Consider the following 16114-nt stretch of genomic DNA (forward strand, 5'->3'; position numbering starts at 1 on the left):
GTTGCCACGGTAACCCCCGTCCAGCTCCGCCAAGCGCACCCCGTCAGTGAAGCACCGCCTCGTCCCGGGTGTGACCCCGCCCTTCCCAATTTTTTTTTTCCAGCCCCAACCGGGCACACCCCTCATTGCCAGCACAGATCAAACGCTCCCTAATCTGAATCTGTACGTGTCCACCCAAAAATATCAATAAATATAATAAAAATTCATACAAAGTTGAATAGTATTTTATATAATACAAATGGGTAAAATTAATAAAATAAAAATAAACCAGACTATTGACTTTTTACATTTAAAAGTCAAAAGGTATCACAATAAAATGTTAATATTACAGTCAAAATTATGGCCACTTTTAAAAATATATAAATTATCCATCATTACTGAATTAGATTCTGACTTCTCAGATAATTTTCAAATGCTCAACTTTGTTTATTCAACATGTGTGATGAGCAAACACTTATCCAGTTAAAGTTCCCCTTAATGATTTATATGTATTTTATAAAACTGTTCAAGGGCAGCACACCAAGCATTTACCCCCAGTATATTTAAATATTACAACATTAAAATGTAGTATATTTGAATAACTTATCATATAATAATAATATTATAAAATACCTCTTGCAATGTAAATGGTTTTACTTTGCCTGTTGTCTTCTATTCTCATTTGACTGTTGCAAAATTAAGTCTCATTGTAGATTTATGTCATACACTTTGATTAATTAACACAAAAGCCAACACTTTGTAACAGAAATATGCTCAAGTGCAAATTTATTACATAAATCATGATATATTAAAATAAAATAACTTAGCATCAAAATAGATTTGTACATTTTAATACAAATTTAGTGTTTTAATATATACATTTCTGTAGCTGACACACAATATTTCATGGGTTAAAAGTCTTTCAGTACACTAGTGAGACGTTTCATTTTCTCTTCCATGATCCTCTTTTCTGTCTCTGTCTCCACCAGAAGCTGACGCATCTCCTGTTCCACTTCAAAGACCTGAGGAAGAGAGAGACACACAGAGACACACACACACGCACACACACACACACACACACACACACACACACCACACACACACACACACACACACACACACACACACACACACACACACACACCTTATTGAAACTGTTCAATACAGGATTTTCATACTCATTACATCATCATTTTCAAGCATTTTGTGATGGTCTTGATTGGAGGAAGAAGACTGACTGAAACCACCACGTTTCAGTTACAGGGTTTGCTCAACTTCCTAACATTTATTCATTTTTACTATATTTGTTTTCTCAAATCAAGAAAGTCAAGGACCACTGAATGAGAATGACCAGGGAGGTTAATGTTTCCCATTATGCAATTAAATTAAATGTTAAATTGCTGCACCAATCATATATTACGACACTTTTAATGAGAGTGGTACAATATTTACTGCAGACAGACTAATCCTATAAATCATTGATTTGGCACAAAGCAGCAGTTCTGTCTACCAGCTTAGAGGAAAACAGGACATTTCTGTATAAACTGTGTATATTTTACCTTCTGATTGGCTTGTTCTATTTGTTGCTGCTTTTCACTAGCCTGTCGTACGAGCTCAGCTTGATGAGCAGCCTGGACAGACTCCAGTTGTTGCCGAAAAGCATCGTCCACACAGTGTAACTTCTCCACAGCAGTTCTGCAAGGAAGACGGCAACAATTTAAAATGCAAGACAATTAGATCGTGTCCTAACTGCCTTGAGTACAATAAGGTTTTTAGGGTGGAGGGACCCATAAATGAAACAATGACATAAATCTAAACTAATATTTCATGTAAAATTATATGTTTTTGTCTCAGGGGCAAGGGGATCAATACCCCTCAATCATGATTTGAAGTCTGTGAAGAGCAGAAGGAAAAAACGCTTAAGATAGAATTTCCTCTGGTATTTAAGTGTACCTGTGTGCTTCTGTTGCTTTATCTCTTTCTTCAAGCAGCAAGCTTTCCTTGGAATCAAAGTTGTCCTTCATGCGCTTAACCTGGCTCTCCAACCGAGTGAGCAGGTCAGCCTTCTCCTGCCACTTCTTACTGGAATCTCTAATCTCAAAAAAAAAAGATAACAAAGCAGAAAAGGTATTGATGTTTGAAGAAGTGGTTGCAACATTAGTGTTAGATCATCATCATCATCAGCAGCAGCAGTCTTAAAATATGTCAACATTTAATTTCACTTTGAATGTGGTGTTTTCAAAAACCTTTTTAAAAATGATACACTGATTATAACTTGTAGGAGATTGATTAGTAGAATGCACCTTTAACTTTTTATTCCTGTCTCATTTAATCTTCTACACATACGCCTCATGAGAGCTCCTCTGTGCTTGGCATGGTGTGTTTGTGATGGGGTCCTTGCCTGTAATCTCTTTTGACCTCCTCGAGCTCTGCCTCTTTGTCCCCCAGCTGCTGTTTCAGCTCCTCCTTGCGCAGGCTGAGATGTTCCAGACGCTCTCTCAGCTCAGCCTGCCGAGCTGCTGCCTCCTCCTGCTGCTGCTGGAACCTCTTCTGGGTCTGGACTGCCTCCTCACGCAGCCTACGGATCTGATCGTCACGCTCCTGCAAAGCCTAAACAGCAGGGGATTTGGGGAGAATAAGAAAGAATATATATGCAAATCACAATCACAAACATACATCAACTCCTATACAATGCTTACAGTAAAATGAATACAAGTTTGAAGGTTTGAAGAAGTGACAGGGAGTGCTACCTCTTTGAGTTTGCGGATGGTCTCTGTCTGGTCATCAATGATTTTGGTTTTGATTTTGAGGGCATCATTGTCTCCTTCGTTCTGTTTCTTCTGTGTGTCGAGCTCAGTGCTCAGCACTTCGATCCTGGCCTCCAGGCGCCCACGATCCTGAGCTAAAGACGATCCTATCAAAGACATGCACATGAAAATGTAAATCAGATCATGTCTTTAATAATAACACAAACTGTACAATAACCTTTATTCCTTAATCTTTACCTCATTTTACCATTTAATGTTTTTTTTTAAATCTGTAATATGTAATATAAAGACATATGAGTGTATGTCTCCCAAATATCCACTTGATGGCAGGCTTTACTTGAAACAGGATAAATAAAAATCAGTACCTGCAGTATTTAGCCCCTAAAAAAAGACCTCCTTCATACTTTACAGTCAATAATAATTCACAGGCCGACACATCACAGAGGAAGATGCACGCTTACAGTCCATAAGAACAAGTTAAACATAGTACAGCCACTGCAGAGTGGACAATTGTCCTCCTGGACGTCTCAAACCTTGCAGAGCGAGCTCCTGGCCCCAGATCCGCCTCTCTGCCCTGAGGCCATCTATCACTGACTCCTGAGCTGTGAGCTGAGAGAGAAGCCGCGCTTTGTCTTTCTTGAGCAACTCGAGCTGCAGGCCGAGACGCCGATCCTGCTCCACCTCTGCTTCCAAGGAATGCAGACGACTCTGGCAGAGGGACGGACAGAGAGACAATATTAATGATCGGTGGCCACCTATCATGGCTGACAGATGGGAAGGCAGCTGAATCATTCAGTTTTAGTCAGTCTCCTATAGGCACAGGCTGAACAGTTTGAAAAGACAGTGACTAATGCTGAGGACTGGTCATCTCCACTCTCTCAAACCTGAATCAGGTAATTTGATTTTAATTTACCTGGAGCGCAGGATAAAAAAAAAAACTCCCTGTGGTGTTGTACCTTCAGATCAGTGACAGCATCTCTCTTGGCTTTGATGAGCTCAGAGATGCGGCTCTTCTGCTCTTTGACCATGGCTGTGAGCTCCTGCACCAGAGAGGCGGACTTCTTCTCCCTCTGCTGGGACTGGGCAAGGGTCGCCTTCAGCTCCATCAGCTCCGCAGCCATCTGATCACAAGCCTCCTTCACCTACAGAAGCAGAGTGTTGCTGAATGTTAATGAGACATCTACAAGTTAAACAGAGTGAAGCCTCTTTGCTGCAAGCACTACCTGACTTGACAATTTTATCGATCAATGTCACTGTTGAGGTCTCACGGAAAAGGCTTCAACGTTACAGATTTACAGAAAGCAATCTTTTAAAGGTTTTCACGAGTGAAGGTTTGGCAGGCAATCTGTATCTCATTCGGAATTTTCTCAAAGGTCAAAAGTTTGAACTTGAACTGGAAACCTGTGCAAGCAGTTGTAACCGAGAATAAGATTAGATTTTGTACAGAGGCTGAAATTGAAATTGGTAACCATAACGTGAAAGTACAGATTGATTTAAAGCCAACGCCTTTGTGTGGCTGTCTTTGTATAACTATCTTCCTGTGGCAATCACTGACTACTTGTCCAGAATGATCCTAATTCAATCTCAGCTCTCACCATGGGCCTCAAACAAAATCCATTGTGTTTATTGAGATTGGGGTCAGTTCCAGTTCAATCACTTCACTTTTATTTGGATGTAGCAATCTTTTATCAGCGAGACTGTGCAGAGAATAGAATGTAAAATTACAGGCCATCTGTATGGCTGTTCTCCATCTTTTAGCTGACCTCAAAGAAGCGAGCAGCCTCGATGGTTAGTGCCATGCGGAACTCGTCCTCCAGAGCAGCGTACTGTTTCCTGCCATCCGCCAGTTTCTCCTGCAGCTCAGCCTCCCTGTGAGCAAGTCTCTGTTCCACCAATGCCGCTTCTTTTGCCACCGCTTCACGGAAATCTGCCCCGCCAGGCTGCAGCCGCAACTCCAGCTGTTTTCTGTAGAATACATGCCAGATACATTCACCTGAGTAACAATGGGGGTGTTTAACACTAACAGGAAGTCTTCACATTGTAATTTGTAGGTAATTAAATGGAATTAACATTTTAATGGGATTTTACCATGGGAAAGTGTTTCCATAAAGAGTTTATATAATAAATGGATGGACAAAAATCTTCCTTCAGTAGTGAGTCTAACATCCACATAACAGATGTACCTGTGCTCTTGTTCCCTGGTTGCGAGCAGCTCATGCAGCTGCTGCAGTTTGTCTTTGTGCTGGTGTACAGAGACTCTGTGAATGTCCAGCTCTCTCTTCAGAGCTGCTGCCTTGTTTACCAGCTCCTGGTGCTGCTTCATCTGTGAAAGGTCAGCATGAGTTTTATTTTACCAGCATGTCGCACTGAGTGACTCTCTCTGCTGAATTCTAAATCAGTCTGAAGACTAAAATACTGCACAAGTATAATCAAATATAATAGTGACAGGTATTCAGGAGACAGGTTCACTAGGGTGCCACTGAAACAAAATGAGATGGGTTTGCATTTCTAGAGTCATCTGAGTGAATGTACACCACCTGTGCCAGAGAAGCGATAGAAGTGTTATGGCCGGGTATGCTAAACCAGCTACAGTACCTCTTCAGCCTGCTGGCGAGCCCTGAGTGCCTCTCCGTGGGAGATGCTTTCCTCCAGTCGGTGCAGTGCAGTTTTGTGTTGCTCTTCACTGCCGCGGGCCTTCTGCAGCTGCTGGGTTAGGGACTGACACCTCCCCTGCAGCTCCTCAACACGAGTCTGCAGCTCAGAGTGCCCCGAACGCTCCTTCAGCAACATTTCCTTCAGTCTGGGTGGGAGGAATAGCATGATAAGGAGGTGTAAGAGATGCAGGAGTAATACCCTGAATGTCCCTTTTTTAATGAATATGGAAATTGATATAGGCAAAACAAAAATGTGATAGCCTGTGAAAATGAAGAACTCTGATACTACAGCATAGTCAAATCTAGTAAATCTGATCTCAAGGAAGAGGAAATGAAAATATGGTAGGAATGGAAAATATTTTACAAAAGATCAGTTTGGTGGAAAGAAAAAAAAACCTGGAAGACACACAGTACAGGTAACAGCCATTAAAACTGTAGGACCACCTCATATACATTAGTACCCTTTAAATGGCATGATGAGTAATTTCGCTGTAATCCGTCTCCTGATGAGCGAGGGAGACAACAGTAACAGCCGTGTTTAGTATCATTAGAAAGTGACAGTTAAGATTGATTCATGAAAAGCTGCTGACATATGCTTCTCACCAGGCTTCTAATTACAAGCGTAATGCAGATTGATCTAAGCAGGGTGCTGTACAGACGAGGACTGTGCAGACAATAGTTACACCTGGCTCTCAGGATGGGTCTGTGCGGTGTAGAAAGAGGGTATAGAGATAGGAATATTCAATTATGGATAATAATAGCTTCTGGAATTTAAATATGAAGCATATAAGCTGGATGGGTACTTAGGTTAATGATCTTTTTTTATACGGGATAGCTTTATTACCACACACACCTGCAGGCATACTCAAAGGTTTTTAGTGCGATGGAGTCAATATGTGTGCTTGATTTCATAAGAGGCTATGGGACAATGATAGTGACTCATTTTAATAGAGGGATGGATACTCATTGTTCACGAATGAGACAGGCAGCAGGCCCTGGTCTCAGGAGAACCAGTACAAAAGATCAAGAGGGGAGAAATGGATGAGAATCCATTATGCAGTTGACAACTAAAATCCACAGAGATGAGGTTCAATTATCCCTTTTCATCAAATCCGCTTTAGAGACGCTGTGTGGAAGTTTGTGTGCCAAGTGTATACAGTGTGCAACAATGTTTTTCTCCTCTTACCTGTCTGTGGTGTGCACGGCCATGCACTGCAGGTCTTTTTCCTCGCTGACCTTTGTCTGCAGGCACTTTAGCTCCTCTGTTAACTTCCTCACAGCCTGCTCGGCTTTCCAACGCCTCTCTCGCTCCTGGTCCCGCTCCTCGACAATGGTCTGAGCCACATGCAGACAAAAATACACACTGAGTAAAAAAACACAAAACCAATGGCATCACTTTGGCAACTTAAAAAGTGGATTTCAATCACATCTCAACTTTTTTAATTGTTGTCCTGAGTTGAAAACCTTGGTAAAAAAAGGTTACTTTCCAACTTTTAGGTTTACCAAAACATATTGTCAGATTTATTGATAGTAAAAAAATTATTAGCTGTACAGCTAGATAGAAATATGCTAGTATGTACTGAGTTTTAATGACTGAAATGTATGTTATTTTGTTACAAAATTTCATATGAGTGTAAGTCATGTATGACTTATGAGTCATAAATGTTGACGTCAAAAATGTTGAGAATGCAAATACATTTTTTTCTCGTCTGTTTTACAGTCATTTGTTGTAAGTGGTATCTCTTATCCTGCTTCTGTGTGTTTGTTATTGTGGAAGTCAGCTTAAAAAGAAATACAAACAAAAGTAGCTTTTACAGACAGACTGGGACAAACCCAGCAGATACTACTACTCTACTCCCTTCTAGTAAGGGGGCATAACCTTTTTCATATTACACTCATCCAATAAAAACAGAAGCTGCCCTTCAATCCGCAGGTGACCTATCCATCCTGTACCCTGTAGGTTTCCTCCTCCTCAGTGGGCTTGGTTTTCACACTGGCCTGATGGCCCTTGGCAGCTCTCAAAGGTTTAGCTCCTTGTTGACCCTTGCTTGCAATTGTGTCGCTGGTCTTCCTCTGAGGCAACCGCAGCCGACTTTGAGCTCTTCTGTTTCTGATTCTCCTGATCGCTGCGTAGTTTGCGGCACACCGAACACAATCACAGGCATTGAACCACTGCAAAATCGATTATAAACAGCCCTCGGGGCCAATGTCTGGTTCATAAAAGGGTCAAACCGGACTACTTTGATCATATTATAGGTAAGAAAAGGTTGACCACTTAAATTGAATTTGGAACTAATATTTTAAAATCACCTTGCTTTGATTAGGACAGTTGGGAGCTTACTTAAGTAAAATTACTGAATCATAAGCACCTGTCATCAGTGGGCTGATGAAGTGAGATGAGGGTTGTAAATCGTAGAAGCGCGGTCGTTAATCATGGCGGGGAGGTGACAGTTGTAATTTCTAACATAGAGGAGGAAAGTTTACTACATTGCTCAGAGAGGACAATGTATCTCCCCCCCCCCTTCAGCTGAGAGGTAAAAGATTTTCCCTTCATCATCAGATACCTGATGATATTAACTTTATGCATAATGTACAAAATGGAAATATGGATTACTGCATAATGTGTTAGATTATTATGGATGCCGGCTTTGTCACTATTATTTAATAAACACTTCTTTGTCAGCAACTTTGGTGAGTATATGAATGTGATATCATTACTGAGAGGTACACTCCCTGATTTTGTTAGTGTCCTAATAAACCTTAAAACAGAGAGTAAAAAAAACATGCACAGCAAGTTCTATAGAATTTGAGCTCTGTGGGGGCGGCAGTTAAATATTATAACAAAATCAGAGGGAGAAGAGATGAGAACATGACGACCTGACAGCTGAAACACAGTTTAGTGCAGAGCTGTGCAGAGAGAGAATTACCCGTCTGATCTCCTGTTTGTCTTCTCCTTGCTGGTTGTCCTCCTCGTTGGTATGCTGTTACGGTGTTTGGGGATTCTGGTGCGCCTCCTGTTCTCCTTCCCGCTGTCACACTCACTCTCCGAAGTGCGGTCTATGTCCCTCTTGGCTTTTCGTATCGGCACCACAGAATGAGTGGAGTCAGCGGATTTTTGACCTGCGAGGCGCCTGGTCAGAAAACAATGCAGAATACTGATAATGTGTACGGGATAAAATAAAATATCTGACAGATGACACTTTAGATAAATGACATAGGGGATATTTGATAGCCACAGCAGCATCATAAACTGGAATATAAAGAAGTAACTGTCAAACCTGACACAAATACTTCATAATAAACGACTCAGGCTTTCAGTAGTGTTGAATAAGCACCTGCTGGATGAGCTGGGACACCTGGTGTTCCAGTTTCCTGATGCGTTGCTCATTAACGGGGTCAGCCGGATCAGTGGAGTGAACTGTGTGGAAGCTCTGGCAAACCGGTTGTGAAGCTGGATCTGTGACTTCTTCGGATGCAACCCGCTGATGAAACTGGGTCAGCACCTTGTCAATGTGGGGTGTGGTCAGAGGGACATCCCCACCACGCTGCAATTGAAAAAACCATTTGTTTTTTACCCTTGATTAAAGAAACAGTCTTAAATCAAAGTAACTACTATGCCTATGTTAATCTCCACTCCAGCTAATTTTGCATAAGAGAAAAATTGTAGAAATTACCATCTGGTGTAATCAATGTATGTCTTCATTAAAATGTTCAGAATCCCAAACTTTTGCTGTTGTGGTATAAATCCACTAGTTTCCAGTATATTCAAGCAATTCAGCGAATTTTCAACCTTATACTCATTTACACTTATTTTGGTCTGTTTGCACTTTCAATAGGTGAGAGGTGTAGATAATTAAAAAATGAAGAAAAGTACAAGGTCTTTAAATTACATTTTCATTGTGACTTGTATCTGAGGAAAGCAGGAGGTCCACATAGTCCTCGAGACCGGGGATATCACAGAAACTACCTGGACCTAGATCTACCGGTTTCCCTGTAGGTCCAATCCATCCAGGACAGAGATCTGTGGCAATGACTGCATGATAATCTCCCCTGTAACCTGCAAACATGACAGATATTTTGAAAAAACCTGATCAGAAGGTTAGCCATAAACTCCATTATTATTGCTGCAAAGAAGGTGATGTTTTAACTCATCTGTATTTGTTGGTTTGTTTGTTGTTAGCAGGAAATCTTTATAACTTTATATCACTTTCCTTAACATTGCAAAACCTTCTTGTCTGTTCCCAAGAAATTATGGATCTTTATTTAAGAAAAAAAAAAAGCCCCATATTTGTGGTGTTGAGATTAATGAGTTTGTCTACTTCCTCTTCCTTTTATTATTCTATTGTAAGATTGAGACTTATATGGAAGGTATTCATCTAGTTAGTTATTGTCACACCAGTGGTATATGGCCTGATTAAAATGTCAGGTGCTATGGTGGTTATGTTACATAAAATAATCTATATCTAAATGAATAACTTCTCTTCCTCATATGCTCTATTGATGCTGCTCATTTAATGAGAACTGAGTGCAGCTAACATTATGTCTACACATACTGACAGCAAGGCTGTAAGAAGTATGCCTGTATTGATTTAAAGAAATGCTTTCAGCATCTACTGGAGTGAATTAATCATGGACAGGAAAATATGGAATATGGGTGCACAGCATAACTGAAAAGGTTTTTCACATTGCTAAAACTGCTGTCAAACCAATTATAAAGAAAAGAGACGTAAAGTTTATGGAGAGATAAACAGACCACAGATGTTACTGTCAGTATCTGTGAATTTGAGCACCACTGATTTCCACTGTGCTTTTATCACGTACAATATACGGGAGGTTGGTGAGTCAGCTAGACTTCAAAATCTAGCAGCTGTCCTCTGTGCTAATGTATACATGAACACACACACTTCAATCAAGAATCAACTGTATTTCACAATGAAATGTTCATGCCCTACCTGGTGATCTACACACAGGGTTGCCTTTGCCATCCTGGCTTAAAGTCACCTCTCTTAAGCTTTGCAATCCCAGCAGGCACTGCAGCAGGTGATCAATGTGGTCCAGGTGGTTGCTATGGAGACCGAGGAAATTCAGCTTGTACTGCGTACCATGAAGGTACAACAACCCTAATGAGAAGAGCAGGAATAAACAGCGTTGATATGTGATTCACTTTTTTCATTTGAATGCAGAAAGGAAAAACCGGTTCAGTCTGTATTGAACTCACCTGTGAGGTTATTTATCTGATTGTAGGACAAGTTTAATCTTGTTAGGTTCACGAGGCCGTTCAGTCCTGAGGTACAGGGAGGGGATATTAACACCTGAGTGATTTTACATGTCATATAGCTGTGACAGCAACAGAAGAGTAAACACAAGAGCCAGTAATGAAGAATAATGACTTGAAGCTGAAACATTAATTGTCCGACTAAAAACTGTGACTAAAGACTCACCTTCAACCTTCGCGATTAAGTTACAGGATAAATTTAATGTCCTGAGGGAAGTGAGGGAACTTAAACCCTCAATCTTAGAAATGCAATTGGAAGAAAGGTCTAAGTGCCGCAGATGCCAAGCTGAGGTCAGGCCCTCGATCCTTGGGATGTGATTACAGTGCAGATTGAGGGATGTTACAGTGGGACTCAGGGGGATATCCAGCAAACTAGACAAAAGGCAAGAAGGTGATAGAACAGATTCAACATAAAAGAAAAAATGTTTAATCACTTATTACAACCATTTGTTCTGCAAGTAAACCTTGTAGGGTGACAAGCAACAATTACCCACTAAACAACTTTAACAACAACATTAATCACACTGTGTTTTTATATTGGTTAATTGTTTAGGCTATTAAAGTTCACAACAATTGTGCAACATGCCTATCAAAGCTAAAACCATTACAACATGTAGACATAATTTTGTACTACAGATGCATGTTTATATTTATCCTGATATAAAGGATAAGGATTTAATAGTTATAAAGGAAGGATAAATAAAGTATGGGACAAATGAAGAATAAAGTTTTCAGAGGAAAATATTTACTCATAATTCAATGTGTTTATCTCAGGGTTGTAGTTACTTCTCACTTTGAAGATTAAGATTTCATTCTGAAAACCTGGGATAATCTTACAAAACAGGGCCGGACGACATGACCAAACAAATCACATCAAGATCAAAACGTTCATATCAGTCGGAGTCTATTTCTTTTAAATTCAACGACTTGGTTTTGCTGCTGGGTGAAGGTTGAGGTTTTAAAATCTTCTGTGTGAGCCGAGAATAACAAACACATTTTACAAATCTGAGATGGATGAATTACACCTTCTCACTGTACATGCATAATGCATATCGATGTATTAAGACCCTTTGTTATATTGCTATTGATGAGAATTACATTACGACAATTATTGTTATTACTTTATCTCTCTGCTCCATTACAAACTATGATGCATTGGTACAGATTAAACTAACAAGCAGTACATACAATACTAGCTCACCCTTTGACCCAGCCACAGCATTTAAACACTTATTCATTAAAGTATAACTAATACTGATTTATTGATAATACTTCTGTACTTTTTACGTAAGTACTTCACCACCTTTGTTCAAGTGGTGAACCATTAAAACTCTGAGATTATGTACCTGGTTATTTCCTTGTCAATAAGACTCAGCTCCTTGTTTCCCATTACGACGACGTGAGCTACTGTTATTTACCCGGAGGACGAAGCTAAATCTTTAGCTAAGACACTTCGCAGCCAAACTTTACTGTGGCCCGAGCCCCACGGAGGCTAACTCACTGTAACCCGCCTCCAGACGACACGTACACGGGCTGAAACGGCGAACTACTGACGTCTTACACCATGTTTGACTGAGTTAAACCATTTTCTTCTTTAGCCTCCATCGAGTTGAACTAACCGCTTCGAGGATCACAACTTCCTGTTTACGTGACGTGGGGAACGGCAACATCCGGGACACTCGGAAGACTCCGCCCACACTTCCTCAAAGTTGACACATAAGTATAAAGACATATTTAAAGATGGGGCTGAGGTAAAAGGTCTCAGTCTGTGTACCACCAGAGCTTTTAGTGGTTTTTACGTGTCCTGAACAATGGAGCAAAAGTACCTGATTAGTATGTTTAAACAGTGGTTGGCAAGTGGTGGCTCGTGGGCCAAATCCGGCCCGACACCGGCAAGACAAGTAGTTTCTTCTTCATAGTTTCTATCAAAACATTTTGAATTTTTTTCTTCAAATCTTCCGCAGGTATATACCACACATTGTGTCTGTTTGTGGTTATTTTGTGTCTTTCTTTTATGTCTTTTTAAAAGATATATAGATATATAGCTACATAGATACATAGATAGAGTTACTATTAAGTTTGTAGGCTTAAAGTAGATCCTCAAAGTTAATTCAAATGTCCATTTAAGTGGCTTTTCTGGAGCCTGCAACCACATCACATGATCTTAGTGAGGAGAGGAACCTGTCAAATGGACCCTGAGAAGCAGTTGTTTCCTCTAAGGCTGTTTTCATCCAGCAGGTGCTTATTCAACACTACCGAAAGCCTGCGACATTTATTATGAAGTATTTGTGTCAGGTATGAGGTGAGAGTACGTGAAGAGATAAACACACTGTTACGTTTTTTAAAAGTAGAACATTTAAGTATTTGTTTTGAATAGTTGCTAAGGCTTTTTTCAAATTAACAAAATTTGATATTAAGTCACATAAATTATAACTAATAACTGCATTTTAACATTTAAGAGAACATCCATCTTAATCATGCTGCAGCAGCTTAATTTGTAGTCCTTTACTTCTTTGTATTCCAGTTTATGATGCTGCTGTGGCTATCAAATATTCCCTATGTATTTATCTAAACATGTCAAATCCATCTTTAAGCAACTTAATTCATGTCAGATACTGAACATTGCGCAGTATGTCAATGTGCAAACCATATAAAATCTATTTTATCTGACATTTTTACAGATGTGTTTACCTCAGGCCAATAGTATTAATCATAGCTACATCACTACTGTGTCTGAATCTATCTCTAAGCACCTGTGTTTAACTGATATGGATTTTGTGTTTATCTGAATCTAAGTCATCTTATTGCTAAAGCACATCATGATTAAAACCCAGTATCCCTGTTCACCACATCATTACACTCTTGTTTCAATTCAAGTAGCAGCTGCGTCCCTCATTTGTACAACCCCCCCACCGTCCTCTGCATCGACTCCACAGTCAGAAAATGTGTTAAATGCAGTCGTTCTTGGCTTTTGTACAAACAACATGCAGCATGAGAATTATAAGCACCAAAACACAAAAGTAAAAAGACGTTACATGCATTTATTACAAAACAACCATCAAATCCTTGATCTTCAATTAAATTGCTTTCTATGTTCAGCAATTTTACTTGCTAATACAAGACCTTGAGGGAATGTTCATACAAATCCTTCAACCTTGACAATTTTTTATTATTATTGATAATATGAAATTGCATATGACTCTGTAGGAAACCGCACACACACACTATGATCTTTAGTAGTAGACAGTATGTTTGATTGTCCTAACGTGAATAGAACAGTGCTAATAGAGAATCGATAGGGTCACTTGGCCTCTGCTACAAATGAAATTAACTTCTGCATGTGGACACAAACCGCAGGAGAGGAATGTAATAAATCATCTCACAAATATTTGGTGATGCAAATATATGGTAGATTTTATTCACTGGATTGTGTGTGAAAACGATAAATAGAACAAATGTTGGAGTCATTAGAGTGAAATATATGCGTCAACTTAAACCACGTGAAAGATCATGAAGATGGACGAGTCTTTGAATTTTGGGGAATTATTCATAGTGCAATAAATAAAACATATTTCTCTTTTTATGTGATCTTTCCCTAAAGTATAATTAATAAATATCTGTCATTATAATCTACCTGTGACTCATCGACCTGTGAAACAATGCCTGCAGTGAGTTGTGCATCCTTGCTCAACAATGACGAATCACTGACGCATTATAAAGATCCTGACGCCTATTATTCTCATAATTCATCCAGCAGCTACACAGGCCGCTGATTGATTCAGTTCATCACACACTGAACCTTGTCCATATTAGAGGAGATGCATGACGGATCATTGTACTCAGTGGCTGCTGGCCAGTGGTGATAGAACCAATTATACCTGCAACCCGGCCACTGGCCCTCCTTAACCTGTGAAAATGATGATCTGGTGCTAATGAAGTGGATGAATTAGAAATACCATCTGTTGCTGCCTCGCCACCACTTACTGTATCTCCCATTGGCTGTAGTGTTCAAGGACACTGCATTAAACAAATACTATATGAATATTCTCACAGCCCATAGGACCGATGTATATCAATGCTTTAATTAAACTTGGGTGGAGAATCTTTACATTTAGATTGTGTGCCTATTTTCACCTTGCGACTGTATGAAAATGGTTTGACTGTGGAGGAGGAAAAATGTGTAAACCAGGCAGTGGAAAAAGAAGGCAGCAAATTTGCAATGATTTTTCTTATGTTGTGCAAAATGAAGAGCGTACAGCTGTGCTACTGGCTCAGAGACACAGCACTTAGGCATGGAAATTATGGAAACAACCATAGAGTGGCTCTCGGTAGAGTGCATACTTCCACCGAGGCTGGACAGTCCCCTAATGAAACCATATATAGGTCACTATAGGGGATTTGTAGTCCCCTAAACATGCCTGATTTCTTTCATCAAGATCCATGAATATTCCCTGACAAATTAAGGAAAATGTTGCAATCTTAAAGAAATGATTCATTCCTGGATCCACCCCCTGAGCTGGAATTTAATGATGTTTCCCCCTGATCCATTATGCATCCTTCCACCAAGTTTCAAGGGAATCAATTCAGACAACCAAACAGACAGGGACTTGATCATAAACCATAGCACTGGACAAGTAAAACGTGTGTATCTCTTGTGCTAGATGAAAAGTTAAAGAATCTCCAAAGCTATTTTTAATCATCATCATCATCATCATCATCATCATCAACTTGTAGTCTGGAGACTGCGGAGGTCTTCAGTGTAAGCCATCGTCTTGTTCTCTTCTTCTGTTTCAGTTTGTTCCAACCTGTTCATAAGTCATCATCTAAAGTTAGAGAACATGCAGGAATTGTTACTTTCAAGGCTCAGGAGGTAGGGTCGCTGGTTCGATCCCCGACTCCTCCAGTCTGCATTCTGATGTGTCCTAGATACTGAAATGCCTGTGGCGGCTGTACAAGTAGTGTGTATGATAGAAAAAGTGTTGCATATAGACGATTTGTGTGTATGGGTGAGTGAATGTGACTTGTACTGTAAGCCATTTCAGTCAATAAGAAATAAAAGCATTTTTTAAATATATTCTAATTGATATTTGTCTTCCATTGTTGCAGGAAAGCTGTAAGTGAACACATTTCTCAATCTCTAAAACAAAGTTTCTTCCTTACCTTTCTACCAATTGGTTTATTTATTGGCTTTTAACTCTATACATTTTAATAAAAAAATGGGGAGAACTTTTGATTGTTAGTGTTTAACCTTCAGCTGAGTGAGGTCACTTTCCAAAGCAATTTCTTTTATTATCTGTAACTTGTTTTGCAATCCTTGAGTAAAAGAAGGCTTTTGTTCAGAGCAGCAGACTTCCACACAAACACTGTCTGCATGGTTTTGATGTTTTCGTTGTCTGTGAAAACTAAAGAGTCAGAAAATTAAAGACATAACACCTTTG

At 39.8% G+C, this 16114-nt stretch overlaps 1 protein-coding gene across 1 annotated transcript; it reads right to left on the reverse strand.

The window, feature by feature from the left end:
* Positions 1-748: 748 nt before the first annotated feature.
* lrrcc1 (leucine rich repeat and coiled-coil centrosomal protein 1) lies at positions 749-12325 on the reverse strand. Its single transcript, XM_034614461.1, is given in 20 exon segments — positions 749-1001; positions 1539-1674; positions 1933-2070; positions 2381-2589; positions 2730-2893; positions 3281-3455; positions 3704-3889; positions 4511-4712; positions 4931-5070; positions 5343-5547; positions 6588-6736; positions 7355-7480; positions 7482-7527; positions 8329-8525; positions 8731-8946; positions 9292-9458; positions 10354-10521; positions 10620-10685; positions 10843-11048; positions 12023-12325. Coding segments are annotated over 20 exon segments (3051 nt in total). The 5' UTR covers positions 12067-12325; the 3' UTR covers positions 749-890.
* Between the last annotated feature and the right edge of the window lie 3789 nt (positions 12326-16114).

The sequence above is a fragment of the Hippoglossus hippoglossus genome, chromosome 17, assembly GCF_009819705.1.
Source record: "Hippoglossus hippoglossus isolate fHipHip1 chromosome 17, fHipHip1.pri, whole genome shotgun sequence".
NCBI classification, from domain to species: Eukaryota; Metazoa; Chordata; class Actinopteri; order Pleuronectiformes; family Pleuronectidae; genus Hippoglossus; species Hippoglossus hippoglossus.